Consider the following 17,866-nt stretch of genomic DNA (forward strand, 5'->3'; position numbering starts at 1 on the left):
TCAGCTGCACCTGTCCCCTGTTCAGTCAAATTTAGCCACAGTGAGCCCTGCCTTACTTTCATTGAGGATGGATAACTGCAATGTAATCTACTTGGGGCTACCCTTGAAGAATGTTTGGAGGCTGAAGCTAGCGCAGAATGCTGTCGGGCCCATCTATGGAAGCCTGTGATACTATTGGGAGCTGACACCACAGCAATTACATGGGTCCCGGTCCTGAGCCCTGTACAAGTTGTTGGTTTTGTTTTTAAAAGTCCTACGGGGCATCTGAAAGACCGTTTTCTCCCCTATGTTCCTGCCAGCGAATTGAGACCACAGGGTCAATCACAGACCTTTTTGGGTGGATATGAGAAGTCCCAATCCCTTCCCCCGCCCCATCATGAAGCAACCTCCCCTGAGAAGTGGGCCTGGTGCCCTCATCTTTAGGAGGCAGTTGTAGGTGGTTTTATTTCAGACGACATTTGATTAATTTGGCAGTAGTCTTAAGTTGCGGCGTTTGGCTTTTATGATTGTGATTTCATTTATATTGTAAACCACCCTCAGTTTCGCAAGTTGGAAAGGAAGCTAATGAATGGTTTAAATAAGTAAATGTACATATTTTAAAGCCCCATAGTTTCAAGGGGAGAGATTCAAAGCATGGGTTTCATTCTGCAGCTGAAATGAGCAAGACTTTTAACTGCTGATGTTGGAGCAGAGAATTATTACCAAACCCAGGGTGGATCCCGTGGCTCTCTCAGAATTATACTTGATCTTCAAACTACAGAGATCTGTTTCCCTGGAGGAAGTAGCTTTAAAAGGTGAACTTCCGATCCTCTGAAGATGCCAGCCACAGATGCAGGCGAAACGTCAGGAGAGAATCCTGCTAGAACACGGCCAGACAGCCCGGAAACCACACAGCACCCCGGCGAACCATAGAGTTTAGGGAAACAGAAGTCCCTCCACCCTTCCCATAGGCCAGCAACCAATCTCCAGGAATTTCCCAAGCTGAACTTGGCACCCTTAGGTTGGATTCATGTCAGTTCTCTTTAAGTAGGAACTTGCAAATATGCAGATACACACCACCAAACAATTTTTAAAGGGACCTAATAAAGATGGTGCCAGGCCAAGGCCAGGGACGGATCCCACTGCAAATTGTTTACCAAACGACTGTTCACACATTTAGGAGTTTAGATGTAAGTTTGGTGCACAACATTCAAGTTAGTAAGCACTAATAGGACCATCACAGCTCACTGGATCTATAGAAGTTACTAGTGGTGTATTTATCTGAGTAGATTGAACGCTGACTGGGGTAAAAAACTGGGTAACTCTGCCCCCCAATTCAAGCTCACAGCTCAGTTAAGCATGAACATGACCAGAAGAGGAATGCAGACAGTCTTAACTACCACATATAAAGGCTAAATAACAAGGGTGGGGAAATAGGACTGTCCTTACATTTTTTGCGCCTTCCACAAAAATGCTGTTTGCTTTGCTGCTTGGAACTGTGAGGGCTCTGGGGCCCAGGGAAAACGCCGGCCGATTCCGCCTCCCTTTGCTCCTTGTTCACAGTGACTTCGTTCTCAACAGACGATTGTGACTCAGTTGATCTCTTATAGAGCACATGGGAGCGGTGGCCAACAGCAGCAGAGGAGTCATGTTTAAGCGCAAGATCTGGAGGTAGTGGTTTCAGGAAGTAATCGGCATCCTGCGTCCTTATCAAACCTGACTGGAAAGACAGAACACAATTAAAAAATTGCCAGTGGATCCAGGCATTCCTCTGGGAGACGCTGACCTTTTCTCACAGTGAGCTTCTGGGCCTCCACAGTCAACACAATAGTTTTGAGACACCGGAGGCCCAGTGCGGAGGCAACTCAGCGCCCTGCAAATGCTTATCTATAAATTAAAAACCAGTCTAAGCAACAGGCTCCTCTATGATCTCTTCCTTCCCCCTCTCAAGCACATTCCTCCTCTTTCTCATTTTTAACCAGGGTTACACCTGGCTTCTCTTCTGATACTCACTGTGGTTAACACTAACCAAGGTTCCCAGCTTAATCACCGTTTGCTAACTTGGATTAAAAGAGAAAACAGAAACAGATGTAACTCAGTCTGGTCTCTTTACCAGTGATAGGAAACTGGTTAACACTAAACATGGTTCCCACCTTAATCGGGGTTTGAAATAGGAGGTTGTTTGCAAAATGCCCTGTCGTTGGCATGGGGAATGCCTCAACGCAATGGGGAGTTCACCACAGTACCCGGCACTACAGCATGTCTGCCACGCTGTTGCCCTGGTGCCGCCCCGCAACAGTGGCTTTGCTACAGAACCGCAGAGGTTGAGGACCTTTGGGAATGCTCCTCAGTTGCTCCGATGGCTTCTGCTGCCGTGGAAACCCCTGGGCAGCCGAACGAGGCCACTTACTTTTTCCAGCTGGCAGGAAACAGCTTTCTGCTGGCTGAAAACAGGCCAGGACAGGCTGGTGGGGCGGGGCCAGGCCTGGCAAGGTGGAGCGAGAGGGGTGGGTGGTGATTTTCATGTCCCCCAGGCGCACCCGGTGCAATGCCCCCCCACCCCCTTGTAGCTACACCACTGCCATTCAAATAGGGTTGCTGGTGGGGGATGGAGAGTGTAGATTGCCAGCTCCAGCTTGGGAAACTCCTGGAGATCTGGGGGCGGAGCCTCAGGAGGATGGGGCATCAGAGGAGGGTCATGCCACAGAGCCCCCCCCCACATTTTCTGAAAGGGAACTGATCTCTGCAGTCTGCAAATCGGGTGTAATTCCAGGGGACCCCCAGGTGTCTCCCAGAGGCCGGTTTCCCTACATTCCCATCTTTGGAAAGCTGCATGAGGCATTATAGAGGGAGTACCAGATGCTGCTCTGGCATTTTCAGCAGGAGTCCTGTTTGGCCTAAGAGATGCCGCAGTTCCACTCAAGGGAAAAAACAAGCCTCAAGAAACATTTCCCAATAGTATGGCTGTCTCTAATCTAGCTGTATCTAATCTGGAGGAACCGAGTTTGATTCCCAGCTCTGCCGCCTGAGCTGTGGAGGCTTATCTGGGAAATTCAGATTAGCCTGGGCACTCCCACACACGCCAGCTGGGTGACCTCCTGTGCGAACAGCTCCCTGGGGACGGCGTTTTTGCTGTCCCCAGGGCGCCGTATATGGCCCATGCAGAAAGGACCATAGAGTTGGAAGAGACCACAAGGGCCATCAAGTCCAACCCCCTGCAATGCAGGAACACACAATCAAAGCACCCCTGACAGATGGCCATCCAGCCTCTGTTTAAAAATCTCCAAAGAAGGAGACTCCACCACACTCCAAGGTAGTGCATTCCACTGTCAAACAGCCCTGACGGTCAGGAAGGGGAGTCTCTTTTCCTGCACCTTGAAACCATTACTCCTAGTCCTAGTCTCTGGAGCAGCAGAAAACAAGCTTGTTCCCTCTTCAACATGACAACCCTTCAAATTTTTGAACATGGCTAGCATGTTGCCCCATCTCTTTGCCAAACTGAACATACCCGGCTCCCTAAGTCTCTACTCATAGGGCGTGGATTCCAGACCTTTTACCATTTTGGTCACCCGCAGTGGCGTAGGAGGTTAAGAGCTCGTGTATCTAATCTGGAGGAACCGGGTTTGATTCCCAGCTCTGCCGCCTGAGCTGTGGAGGCTTATCTGGGGAATTCAGATTAGCCTGGGCACTCCCACACACGCCAGCTGGGTGACCTTGGGCTAGTCACAGCTTCTCGGAGCTCTCTCAGCCCCGCCCACCTCACAGGGTGTTTGTTGTGAGGGGGGAAGGGCAAGGAGATTGTCAGCCCCTTTGAGTCTCCTGCAGGAGAGAAAGGGGGGATATAAATCCAAACTCTTCTTCTTCTTCTTCTTCTTCCTCTTCCTCTTCCTCTTCTTCTTCTTTCATATTAAGTGCCGGGGGAATGGCAGCTGCCTGTTCATTGGAGAGTATTAAATCAAACTGGTCACGATGCTACAAACTGTAGCAAAGGAAACGGCTCTTGTCTGGCAAAGAAAGAGGCTGGATGAGCTAATAGGAGTTTTCCATGACTAACTGTTATGATTTTATGTTTCCTCCTGTGAGGCCAAAGGCTCACCTGCCCTCGGGGTCGAGTGTCTAACAGATTTCTGGGTCTCCAAACTAAAAGAAAGCTTCTCAATTTGTTTTGTATGGGTGTGTGTTGCTATATCAACTTACAGAATATAACACAACGCTGACGACATGTCACAGTGAGTAACATTCTCTTATGTTCTCCAGAAGTTGTGGGTCAAAAAAAACTTCTCACGTAACGAAACTGACTCTTCCCCAACTGGAATTCAGATCTAAAATCCAAATTCCAGTTGCCTGAACTCTGGCTGGGGAAGAAGAATCATTTCCAGATTGGTCTTGTCAGGAGAGATCTCACAGATGATGTCCACGTGCGCAACAGTCCTTGCGGCAATGGAAAGGACTAAGACAACCACCCAGAGGTGGGATCCAGCCGGTTCTCACCAGTTCCCGGGAGGGGGTTACTAATTATTTGTGTGTGCCGAGAGGGGGTTACTAACTGGGTCTGCTTTTCCGTTAGAAATTCCATTCGGTCCAAAAATCATGAAGTCCTGTTGTTTCCTATGTGGCTGGTTAGCGAAGGTAGAAAACGGGATAATTCTCCCTGTTGGGCTGTTTTAAAAACATGTTTTAGAAATATGGTAAAGTTCCTTGTTTCAGGAAAGTATCCTTCTTTTGATTTCTAGAAACAAAATTAAGTATTTGAAAGTATTAAGTATTTGACGGGCAGTCAATTAGAGGAGAAGTAGTTGTTTCTGTTGGCAGTAGATGATAGGACTTGCTATATGGACAGAAAGATACCAGCTGGAAATTAGGAACTTTTTTTTACAGTAAGAGTTTTTCAGTAACAGAGAAATTATTAATGCCCCGCCCCCGGAATGCCCGGCCACGCCCCCGTCGTGCCCCGCCCAGCCCCATTGGCGCTACGCCACTGTTTGAATCCCACCACCATGGGAACCTGTTACTAAAATTTTTGGATCCCACCACTGCAACTATCCTAGTTGTCTGCTTGCACTAAATGAAAATAATTGTCTTTTCCCTCTGTCCTTTCCACAGGAGCAGGACACAGCACAAAGTATTTTTTTCTGATAAAATTTCAATCCAAAATTAAATGAAGTCATGGAACCCATCTGAGAAATAAGAACACTTTTTTGTGTTCTTATTTAACCCTTAGGCCTGCCTACTGAAAATGTAAAGTGATGCACATAGGGGCAAAAAAACCAAACTTCACATACACACTACAGGAGTCAGTGCTATCAGTCACAGACCAGGAAAGGGATTTGGGTGTGTTAGTTGATAGTTCCATGGGAATGTCAACTCAATGCATGGCAGCTGTGAAAAAGACAAACTATATGCTGGAGATAATTAGGAAAGGAGTTGATAATAAAACTGCAAGGATTGTCATGCCCTTATATAAAGCAGTGGTGCAACCGCACTTGGAGTACTGTGTTCAGTTCTGGTCGCCACATCTCAAAAAGGATATCGAAGAGATAGAAAAAGTGCAGAGACGGGCAACCAGGATGATTGAAGGATTGGAGCACCTTCCTTATGAGGAGAGGCTGCAGCGTTTGGGACTCTTTAGTTTGGAGAGGAGACGTCTGAGGGGGGATATGATTGAAGTCTATAAAATTATGCATGGGGTAGAAAATGTCGACAGAGAGAAATTGTTCTCTCTTTCTCACAATACTAGAACCAGGGGGCATCCATTGAAAATGCTGGGGGGAAGAATTAGGACTAATAAAAGGAAACACTTCTTCACGCAACGTGTGATTGGTGTTTGGAATATGCTGCCACGGGAGGAGGTGATGGCCACTAACCTGGATCGCTTTAAAAAGGGCTTGGACAGATTTATGGAGGAGAAGTCGATCTATGGCTACCCATCTTGATCCTCCTTGATCTGAGACTGCAGACCAGGTGCTCAGGAGCAGCAGCCACAGAAGGCCATTGCTTTCACCTCCTGCATGTGAGCTCCCAAAGGCACCTGGTGGGCCACTGCGAGTAGCAGAGAGCTGGACTAGATGGACTCTGGTCTGATCCAGCAGGCTCTTTCTTATGTTCTTATGTTCTTAACACTAAAAAATTGCCTAAAAATTCAAACGAACCATAATTTTTTTGGACTTTTTTTGAAAAAAACGAAAATATTTGGTTTTGTTGTTGTTGTTGTTAATTTATTTGATTTAATAAATTGCCCACCCCCGAAGGGCTCTGGGCGGTGTACAATAAAACAGTGGATAGAATAATAATACATAATAAATAATTAAATAAAAATCCGTGATTTAAAACTCTAGAAAACACAGCAGCATTAACAAACCCACTTGATAATAGAGGTGGCGCCCAATCCCAAGGCCGGGAGGGGACTGACAATGCAGAATAGATGTTATAACGGCAGAGCCAAAGATGGCCTAACAAACAACACGGACGCATCAGAGGGGGCAGGGAATTCACAGTCAGCCTCCCCAAAGGCCCGGTGGAACAATTCGGTTTACAGGCCCTGTGGAATTCACTAAGGTCCCGCAGGGCCCGGACAGCTGGAGGAAGAGTGTTCCACCAGGCCAGGGCCAGGGCCGTAAAAGCCCTGGCGAGGAGAGAGGCCAGCCGCATCATGGAGGGGCAGGGAACTGTCAGTAAGTTGGCCTCTGCAGATCGCAGAGGCTGACCTGGGACATATGGGGTGAGACAGTCACGAAGGTATGAGGGCCCCAGGCCACAAAGGGCCTTAAAGGTTAACACCAATACCTTGAAAACGATCCGGAATTCTACTGGAGGCCAGTGCAGACGGTGCAACACGGGGGTGATATGTTCTCTAAAGGAACCACCCACCAGAAGTCGCGCCGCCGCATTATGGACCAGTTTCAGTTTCCAGATCAGCCGCAAGGAAAGGCCCGCGTAGAGCGAGTTACAATAGTCCAACCTGGAGGTGACCGTTGCATGGATCACAGTGGCCAGGTCGGCCTGGGAGAGGTAGCGGGCCAGCCGTCAGACCTGAGAAAGATGGGAAAAGGCAACCTGGGTAACATGGGCCACCTGGCTCTCCATAGAAAGGAAAGAGTTCAGGCGGACCCCCAGGGTGCAGGCCAAGGGAGTGGGGGTTAAAGGGACCCCCTCCAGTACCGGCGGCTGAAAATCCCCATGTCCCCCACCGCGGCCTAGTCAAAGGACCTCCGTCTTCAATCGATTAAGTTTTAACCTGCTCTACTTCAACCAACCAGTGACCACTTCCAAACAATGCTGTAAAGCCGCAGGGGTCGAGGTCGTCCCCCTCTCCATCATCAGAATGAGCTGGGTGTCATCAGCATATTGATGGCCCAAAACTCCACACCAGCTGAGCGAGGGGTCGCATGTAGATGTTAAACAAGAGTGGGGATAATAAGGCCCCCTGGGGCACCCCGCAGTCTAGCGGGCACCTTTGGGAGGCCTGGTCCCCACGCCACACCTGCTGACCCCTGTCATGGAGAAACGAGGCAATCCACTGAAGGACGATGCCCCGTACCCCGGAAACAGCCAGGCGGTGGACGAAAAGGTCATGATCAACCACATCAAACGCTGCAGTAACGTCTAATAATGCCAGCAGCGCCGATCCGCCATGGTTGAGCTGCATGCGGAATATATCTGTGATGGCGACGAGGACAGTCTCTGTCCCATGCCCAGCATGGAAGCCAGACTGGAAGGGACTGAGTGCCGATGTGTCCTCCAGAAATCCCTGAAGCTGCTCCAACTCTCTCAATCAGGTATTTGGTTTATTCAGCTTTAACAATAATTTTAAAGCCCAATAAAGCCAACTCCAAATGTTACCAATTTTTTTCGGTATTGCTCAAGCTTAACATGAACTCCAGTTCTTGTTGCATAGCAGAAATAAAATGTCCTGCAGACCTTTTAAAAAGATACGTTTTGGCTTTTTGTGTTCCCACAGTGCGGAGAACCCAAGCATTGCCAGCCAACATGGTTCTCTCCCCCCGCCCCCGCTGGTCAATTTCAGAGTTGAGCCTGCCATTTTGGGTGCTGCTGCGCGGATTCTCCTGCCTCTGCCATTTGGAGAAGCTTTTTCACAGACATTTCCTCTGCTTTCAGCTCATCCGTGCATGATTTTGCTGTAAAAAGTAGATAAATTTTGTTCTGCCTAGCGATCCTTTTTCCTCTTTTTTTGTTATGAGAGGAATGTCCAGAGGTGGGATCCAGCAGGTTCTCACAGGTTCCCGAGAGTAGGTTACTAATTATTTGTGTGTGCTGATGGGGGTTACTAATGGGTGATTTTGCCACGTGATTTTTGCCTTAGTTACGCCCCTCCTCTCAGCAGTAGCGCGCAGAACTTGAAGCAGTCTAGCAGGAGGTGCACCAGCATGCGTGGCAGCCTGCGCCTGCGTGCATTCGTTTCCCACCCAAGGACCGGCGCAGCAACTGCGTCTTTGCCACAGACCCGCCCAGGAATTCCCCACCCCTGGAATGCCCGGCTACGCCCCCATCGTGCCCCACCCAGACCCATTCGCACTATGCCACAGTTTGGGAATGTCTGCAAAGTTACGATAACACAAATATGTGCATATTACAGCTTCTCTAATTGTGAAGTCATAGCTTTGCAGACATTCCCCTTAAAATTGTTAAAGCGGAATATGTTGTTGCATTCACTGATGTGTATCCACCCAAATTGCTTGCACAAAGGGAACTGAGCTTAAATGCATTGTCCTCTCTGTCATGCATTGTTGGTGCTAACCCAGGATCCGCTGCATTTCTGTTCTGAATGAAAAAAGTATTTATAGCGCACCCTCCCCCAGCAAACTGGGCTCAGAGTGGCTCACATCAAGATACGGCACCACTATATATCCCCTCTCCCTCCTTACCCTTCTCCCAGGGTGGGTGGGCCACAACCGGATGCTGGACCCCCTCCCCTCCCACCCTCCCTCCCTCTCCTCCCCCTTGACCAGATGCTGGGCTCCCTCTTCCTTTCCCCTTCCATAGGGTGGGTGGGCCTTGATTAGATGATGGGCCCCTCCCTTCCCCCAGGGTGTGGGGCCATGAGGAGATGCAGCCTCTCCCTTCCCCCTTCTCTTCCCCCAGGGTGGATGGACCATGACCAGACGCCGGGCCCCCTTCCCTCTCCCTACCTTCTCCCCTCCCCTCCCTTTCCTTCCCAACCCATCCCATCCCATCTCACCCAAACATGTATATATATGTATATGTATATGTATATGTGTATATGTATGTATGTATGTGTGTGTGTAATTGTATAGAAATGCTATTATTTTAGTGAGGTTTTAATCACATTTATAGCTTTAATTATCTATCCCTCTATCCTCTAACTACTTACCTACTTACCTACTTACCTACCGATCGATCGATCGATCGATCGATCGATCTATCTATCTATCTATCTATCTATCTATCTATCTATCTATCTATCTATCTATCTATCTATCTATCTATCTATCTATCTATCTATCTATCTATCTATCTATCTATCTATCTATCTATCTAAATGTCATTAAAATCTCACTAAAATAGTCACATTTCTATACAATTACCAGAGTATCTACAATATTCCCATATCCTATCTGGAGGATGGTCTGAACTGGCAGCCATGCAAAAGTGCAACTAGGCGAGACCAAAGCCCAAATGAAGAGCAGAGGCGGGGGGAAGAAAAAGAGGTGGGCCCGTTTCCATCTCCAGCCACAGCTGCCCTCAGCCATATGCCTCACAGAACATCTCTGTCTTGCAGGCACAGTCTATGCCAGATGAAGCCCCACGTGGCCTGGCCACGTTCACCACACTTCTGGTTCTCACATCACGTGTGTTGGGGCCACACTAGACCTCCCCAGGTGTGACTGGAATGGACTGCAGAATTCATTCTGGATTCCAAATCCACACCTAGTTTGAGAATGAGAGGACTGAATTCACTGTTGGAACCGAATCAAGCCATTTGGCTGATCCTGAAGTCCTGGCAGGTTATAAGTGAGTTATGAATGGCTTTTTAAAATGTATATCTCAATGACACCATCAAGAGGATATCAGGACTGGCGTTCATTTCCCACCCTCACTTGGCCCTCAGAAGGAATCCATTCCTTTGTACACTGACGTCATCTGGCGTTCTCTTACTTAAATTCAATGAAATGTATAAAGAAGAAACATCAAGCAAGGGGAGGTCTCTGGGGAAAAAGCTCAAAGGTCCACAAATGATGTCTCGACTGGTCATCACAGGAATCTGAAACACCTCAGAGTTTTTAAGAAGCTTCCTTTCAGAAGGCCGGCTGGGCCAAAACAAAGACCCCAGTTTCTAAATCCACGGTGGCCACAACAAACTGCTATTGTACAAAAGGTGGTTGCAGTATGGTCCAAATTATCTGCAACAACGACCGCTTTAGATTGAGTAAAGAACCCATGAAGTCCCAAAGGAAACTTTGGGCGTGGACAGGCATTTAGGCCAAAAGAAAGGAGAGCACGTCCTACTGATGCAGGAACTGATACACACCAGGTTCATTCCAAAGCAAAACAGAACTGTCATTCAATGGAAACGTTTGCAGGGCTTCCTCAGCTGGACATTTATATCAGCTTCCCAGATCTACCAGTGTCAACACACAAATATTCATCGCGGCCAGCCAATGCCCCTGGCAGGTAGACTGAGGGTCCCTCCAAATGTCACACTGTTGGAACTAACACATGTCTACAACTGCATCTGCACATGGGCGGTTTACAAGCAGTTCTCACTCTCTGGACTGATGTTAATACCAGTGGTGGGATCCAAAAATTTTAGTAACAGGTTCCGATGGTGGTGGGATTCAAACAGTGGCATAGCGCCAATGGGGCTGGGCGGGGCACGACGGGGGCGTGGCCGGGCATTCCGGGGGTGGGGCATTAATAGTTTCTCTGTTACTGAAAAACTCTTACTGTAAAAAAAAGTTCCTAATTTCCAGCTGGTCTCTTTCTGTCCATAATTTAAACTCATCACAGCAAGTCCTATCGTCTGCTGCCAACAGAAACAACGACTTCTCCTCTAATTGACTGCCTGTCAAATACTTAATACTTTCAAATTTTGTTTCTAGAAATCAAAAGAAGGAGACTTTCCTTAAACAAGGAACTTTACCATATTTATAAAAAATGTTTTTAAAACAGCCCAACAGGGAGAATTATCCCGTTTTCTACCTTCGCTAACCAGCCACATAGGAAACAACAGGACTTTATGAGTTTTGGACCTAATGGAATTTCTAACGGAAAAGCAGACCCAATAAGTAGCCCCCTCTCGGCACACACCAATAATTAGTAACCCACTCTCGGGAACTGGTGAGAACCTGCTGGATCCCACCTCTGGTTAATACACAAGGTATGCACAACTTTTGGCCCATCACAACCAAAATCCATCACAGATTTTGGTCCATCTAGCTAGAGCTTCAAATATTTTCCCTTCTTACTGCCCGCCAAAGGGCCAGTATAGCACCCGTAGACACCAATAGGAAGTTCTTGACCCACTGGAGGGATTCCCAACATGGTGACCACCCCCAGATGGTGCCGGAAGGTCAACTGTCATCAGTTCACCTGAGAAAAATGGCTGCTTTGGAATGTTATTATACCCCTTTGAAGCCCCTCCCTCCCCAAACCCTGCCCTCTTCAGGTTCCACCCCCCAAATCTCCAGGTATTTCCCCACCTGAGCCACCTCTGTGATTGCAAGGGCTCACTCCCTTCTTGAATTTGGGGAGAAAGTCAGAGGATAACGAATGGAAGGCCCCTTCTGCACACGCAAAATAATGCGTTTTCAAACCACTTTCACAACTGTTTGCAAGTGGATTTTGCCATTCCGCACAGCTTCAAAGACCACTGAAAGCAGTTTGAAAGTGCATTATTCTGCATGTGCGGAATGAGCCGAACAGAGAAAATATTTGTTCTTATCCGTTTAACGACTTGTACGTCCTCTATTTGAGGACTATTTCTTAAATAGATTTTGGAAACAGTTAAAAATATGGCGCAGCCTGTCACTCTCTACCTGCTGGCTGAGCTCATGCCAGACCGTTGTCTTATAGCAGTGATGGTGAACCTTTTTGAGACCGAGTGCCCAAATTGCAACCCAAAACCCACTTATTTATCTCAAAGTGCCAACCCAGCAATTTAACCTGAATTTAGAAAAAAAAGGTTGGCTCCCTCTTCCTCCGCCTCACCCGCTCGAGCAGGAGCCAGTCTGCTCTAGCCACCAGCAAGTCCCGTGCGCACCGCTCTGTGCCTCTCTAGCATCTCTGCCTCCTCTGCGCCCCCCCCCCCCTTGGGCAGCAGCCACCCGGAGCACAGGCACCAGGCCCGTCGTGCTCAGTGGCCCAGGCCAGCCTAGATATGTGTGTGGGGGGGAGGGGGGTGATTTTCCGCCCCCCACATGACGAACTCTGTGTGCGTGTGCCCACAGAGAGGGCTCCGAGTGCCACCTCTGGCACCCGTGCCATAGGTTCGCCACCACTGTCTTACAATCACCCACCCTCAGCTTGGCTGGAGTTGCATTTCTGGGCTTGGAAGCCTCGCTCTCTCCGTGGCCACTCAGGGAGAAAACACCCCCCTTTCTTTGGGAGCTGAACCCAAAGGCAACACTTTGCTCCCAAAAAGCCAACCCCGGCTCCCCTCCTCCTCTGAGATACTTTAGAGCTCTGGAGCCATCACCATCTGGTCTTCAGCGTGCCAGTTCACAAGACGACGCCTCAGCCATAGCTTGACACTTGGCTTGGGACCTCCCAACGTTCTGAGACTTCCAATATGGCCCCACGGCAGCCACACTGGAAGAGCAGCTGCTACCCTTTCTCAGAATTTGAAAGATGTGCACAAGATGGTTCAAGAACCTGTTTCAGTACCTCCTGGTATAGTCAATCCATACGAATACATTCAATGCTGCTGTTTCTCATGCTTTGCAGATAAAGTGTGAGACTTGACCCTGTGGGGTGATAATACAACTGTTCTTTCTGAAGTATGTGATTTGTGCATGCAAAAACTGGTGACCAGTTGTCAGGGGGATAGTATCTATGTAGGAGGTTAAGAGCTCGTGTATCTAATCTGGAGGAACCGGGTTTGATTCCTAGCTCTGCTGCCTGAGCTGTGGAGGCTTATCTGGGGAATTCCGATTAGCCTGTGCACTCCCACACATGCCAGCTGGGTGACCTTGGGCTAGTCACAGCTTCTCGGTGCTCTCTCAGCCCCACCCACCTCACAGGGTGTTTGTTGTGAGGGGGGAAGGGCAAGGAGATTGTCAGCCCCTTTGAGTCTCCTGCAGGAGAGAAAGGGGGGGATATAAATCCAAATTACTACTACTACTACTCCTTCTCCTCCTCCTTCTCCTTCTCCTCCTCCTTCTCCTCCTCCTCCTCCTCCTTCTCCTCCTCCTTCTCCTTCTTCTTCTCCTTCTTCTCCTTCTTCTCCTTCTTCTTCTTCTTCTATGTGATGGAGATGCATTCCTGAATCAATGTAACCATTTAAAACAACAAACCAATGCTGCTAAAAGATATATGTAACCCTTGCCATTTGGGGCGTTCTTTCCTTGATCCTTACTTTATGGCTTCACACGCTTTGTAGATAACTAAGCTTCCTCTGGTCCCATGAGAGGAATAATTGCATCTGTTATCTCGTGGGGCAGGAAGCCAGGTGGCTCTCTCTTGCTATCTGCTGCCGACATTGGGAAGCCTCAGCTCCAGGGACTGTTTTTTCTGTCTTTCATGACTTCTTGGGAAAATGGGAGGGGGGGTTTACAACGCGGAATGAAGGGGCTGGCAAAGGTCAGGTTTGTCAGCACTGCCTTTGCCAAGCTTGGGTGCGCCGTTACCTCAACAACAAACACTACTGATCAATACCCCTCGAGTCTGTTTGTTGGCTTATGGTTCCGAGACCTCACACCAATGCTGCAGTTGTCCAGAAATAAAAATGCATGCCTTGACAAGATCTTGTGTACAGTCATATACAGGGGCTGATGCAGGGGAATCACCATAGAGGGTTATAAAATATACAATGCAGAGAAAGAGAAATTCCTTCCCCTTTCTTAATGGTAGTATTCAGAGCCACCTGGTCAGGGTGGCGCTCACAGTTTCTGGACAGACACAAAAATTACTTCATTAAATATGCAAATAAGTGATAGAATTTGCAGCCACAAAATGTGGTCATGATTGTTTTTAAATGGGTATGATTAATAAGCAGATACGGGGAGGGTCTTTCAATCTCCACTGGCCACTGTAGGAGGTCATTGGGCACAAGACAGTTGGGAAAGTATCCCTTTAAAGTAGAAAGTCTGAAAATGGCCGGTTTGGGACGGCAGCCATCGTTCAGTGCACGGAACCACCGGAGACGGGCTGACAGGAGAGGCACCTGTTGTGCATGAAGAAGGTCACAGGTTGAACCCCGGACATTTCTGTCAAGTAGCCTCAGGAACCAGGTAACTAGAGGGGCATTTCTCTGCTTGATTCCTGGGCAGCTGTGCCAGCAACCTAGAGCAGGAGTGGCCAACGTACAGCGCTCCAGATGTTCACAGACTACAATTCCCATCAGCCCCTGCCAGCATGTCTACAGTCCACAGTCTGTGAAAAAGTCTACATAGGGACCACCAAACTCAGTGCCCAGACATGAATCAAAGAACATGAAAGGCACTGCAAACTAATTCAGCTGGAAAAATGAGCAATAGCAGAACAAGTGGTAAACCAAGCTGGGCACAGAATATTATTTGAAAACACCGAAATTCTGGACCACTCTGACAGCCACTATGTCAGACTACATAGAGAAGCCATTGAAATCCACAAGCACATGGACTATTTCAACAGAAAGAAAGAAACCATGAAAATGAACACAATTTGGCTGCCAGTGTTGAAAAACTCTAGAATCAAGACAGTGGCTAATGAACACCACCCAGACAAAGGATGTCTCCAGGCAGTAAGCAGTCAAAGGGATCTAAAGGCCAGGCTACTACAATGCAGATGCCCTCACTAATTGATTATGCTATCTTCATGGTTACTCACATGCTAAAATGGGTGGATCCCACCCAACACATACAAATCAAGCTTGCTAACTGCACCCTTTGCACTTATTTACAGGCAAATGGTTCTTTCTCCCACTCTGGACGTTCCACAGGTATCTGTACTCCACTTGCTTTACTACCATCAGATCCTCTGAAGATGCCAGCCACAGATGCAGGTGAAATGTCAGGAGAAAATGCTACTAGAACACGGCCATACAGCCTGGAAACCACACAGCACCCCAGTGATTCTGGCCGTGAAAGCCTCCGACAATAAATAACACATTCTTATGAATGTATATTATGTGCACATATGAAATGTACAAGACTGGTTCACACATGAGATGTTCGAAATGCATTTGCTGGACACACGTTATCCCTGGGGAAGTGTTTTCAGTGCACGCCTCAAAACAGAACGTGGAAGGCCGCTCAGAAGTTTTGCCTGAGCAGGAACCCGTCTCTCCTTTCCACTTACATTTTTGCTGCATATGAGATCTGATAACCGTTTTTTTAAAAATCTAGATCACAGGTTACAATACCCGTGTTTCCCCGAATATAAGACAGTGTCTTATGTTAATTTTTGCTCCCAAAGATGCGCTCTGTCTTATTTCCAGGGCATGTCTTGTTTTTCTGTGTTCTGTTGGTCGGGCATGCTTCCAAACAAAAACTTTGCTACATCTTACTTTCGGGGGATGCCTTATATTTCGCACTTCAGCAAAACCTCTACTACGTCTTATTTTCAGGGGATGTCTTATATTCGGGGAAACAGGGTACTTGTTACACACTTCACTTACCAAGCCTCCACAAGTTGAAAGTGCTACGGATGAATTTTTGTGCAGTCGCAGGACACCTTGATAAAAGCAAAACTCTTCCACCGGGTAGGGCTGTACTGACTTGGTTTTCCCTTTGCCCAGTGTCTGTATTGTAAATCCTGGGGCAACAAGGAAATTAGAAGACTTCAGGTTGAGTTGGAAGTCGCGGCCAAATCCCTGGAAACGCAGGTGGAGTGAGTTGCTTCCTCCCTCTGACCTCTTCCTCCTCTCGTGGTGCGCAACCGCATGGCTGATATAATCCCCATGCTGGTCTACCTCGTACGCAGTCACAATGTCATACTCTGCAATCCATAACATATATTGAGTCAAAACATATAGAACATACTAGAACATACTAGAACATACTAGAACATACCAGAACATACTAGTCAGAACATACTATTCTCACAATACTAGAACCAGGGGGCATCCATTGAAAATGCTGGGGGGAAGAATTCGGACTATTAAAAGGAAACACTTCTTCACGCAACGTGTGATTGGTGTTTGGAATATGCTGCCACAGGAGGTGGTGATGGCCACTAACCTGGATAGCTTTAAAAGGGGCTTGGACAGATTTATGGAGGAGAAGTCGATCTATGGCTCCCAATCTTGATCCTCTTTGATCTGAGGTTGCAAATGCCTTAGCAGACCAGTGCTCGGGAGCAGCAACAGCAGAAGGCCATTGCTTTCACCTCCTGCAGGTGAGCTCCAAATGGCACCTGGTGGGCCACTGCGAGTAGCAGAGAGCTGGACTAGATGGACTCTGGTCCGATCCAGCTGGCTTGTTCTCATGTTCTTATGTTCTAACATACAGTGGCAGTGACTGATTCAGGCTGAACACATGGGGCACGTTGCACACATCAGATGGCAAACTGGCCACTACAACCGGGTTTGCCTGCTTGGGATCCAGAAAATTAACCCCAATTGGTATTATTTATAGAACAGACATGTTGCAGCTGAAAGAGGGCGGCCTCTCTTGGGCACTCAATGAACTGATGGCACGGCAGGATCGGAACAGGGGACTGCTTGGCTCACAGGCAGCAGGGTGTAGTTGTTAAAATGGTGAAACAAAATCACACAGGTCTGTGTTAGTCAGGAGACGGTGGCAGAAATGAAGTCAGGCTACAAGAAATAGTGACTTTAAAAAAACACCTTTATGGAACCAAAATAATGAGTCCGGAAAGAATTCTAAGCCATTTCACTCATAAGCAAGTCCTATTTTTATTATTATTATTATTATTATTATTATTATTATTATTATTATTATTATTATTATTATTATTATTATTAATTCCACTTTTATACCACCCTCCCCCAAAGGGCTTATTTAGTGAATCTGGTTCCCAGAAGAGCTTTCTTAGGATAGCAACCTCGGTTGGTTCAAATGGTAGTAAGAAATGAGAAAGCAGCCACCTGAAGCGCCCTTGGTCTGACCCTTGGTCTGGTGAGGGAAGTTTTGTCCACTCTGACTGGCACGGGCTCACCAGGACCTCAGGACTGGCTACCTTTTCACTGGCTACCTTTTCAGTTAGAGTCTAAACTTAGGACCTGATGCCACGGAGATGATCTACCAGTGGGCCAGAGACCTTCCACTTTGAAGTAGCCAACCAGGGTTTCTCCATTCTCTTTAACATTAAAGAGGTCTTAAGAGTCCATGGTTGAGCCCCTCCACTACAAAAGCAGTCTCACTTACACGCAGCTCAGCCTTTGGGCACTTATGAGCTGTGATCCCCCTCCTCCAAATTACAATAGCTTTTCATCAGTGTGAGCCTAGAATTTATCCAGCACTTTAAATGAGGATAACTACAACACAAAATGGACAGTAGCAGCAATGGGGAAATCTTTAACACTGATGTGTAAAGATGAGGCTAAGTCTAAGGAAGTGGTGGCCAGATGTTCACAGACTACAATACCCATCAGCCCCTGCCAGCATGACCAAATTGGCCATGCTGGCAGCAGCTCATGGGAATTGTAGTCCATGAAGATCTGGAGCACCATAGGTTGGCTACCCCTAGCCGGATTGAGCATCACATTTCATTTTCCCTGCTGGGAAATCTGCCCACTAGGACTGTTCTA

General features: G+C 47.7%; 1 protein-coding gene across 1 annotated transcript in view; it reads right to left on the reverse strand.

Moving 5' to 3' along the window:
- ADAMTS16 (ADAM metallopeptidase with thrombospondin type 1 motif 16) overlaps nt 1–17,866 on the reverse strand; it is a 104,376-nt gene that overhangs the window by 84,044 nt on the left and 2,466 nt on the right. Inside the window, exons 3-4 of the mRNA XM_048516288.1 lie at nt 15,773–16,092; nt 1,429–1,699 (exon numbers count right to left, since the gene is read on the reverse strand). Of these exons, the coding sequence (XP_048372245.1) occupies nt 1,429–1,699; nt 15,773–16,092 (591 nt within the window). The remainder of the gene's footprint in view (nt 1–1,428; nt 1,700–15,772; nt 16,093–17,866) is intronic.

This window comes from Sphaerodactylus townsendi, linkage group LG14 (assembly GCF_021028975.2).
Source record: "Sphaerodactylus townsendi isolate TG3544 linkage group LG14, MPM_Stown_v2.3, whole genome shotgun sequence".
NCBI lineage: Eukaryota > Metazoa > Chordata > Lepidosauria > Squamata > Sphaerodactylidae > Sphaerodactylus > Sphaerodactylus townsendi.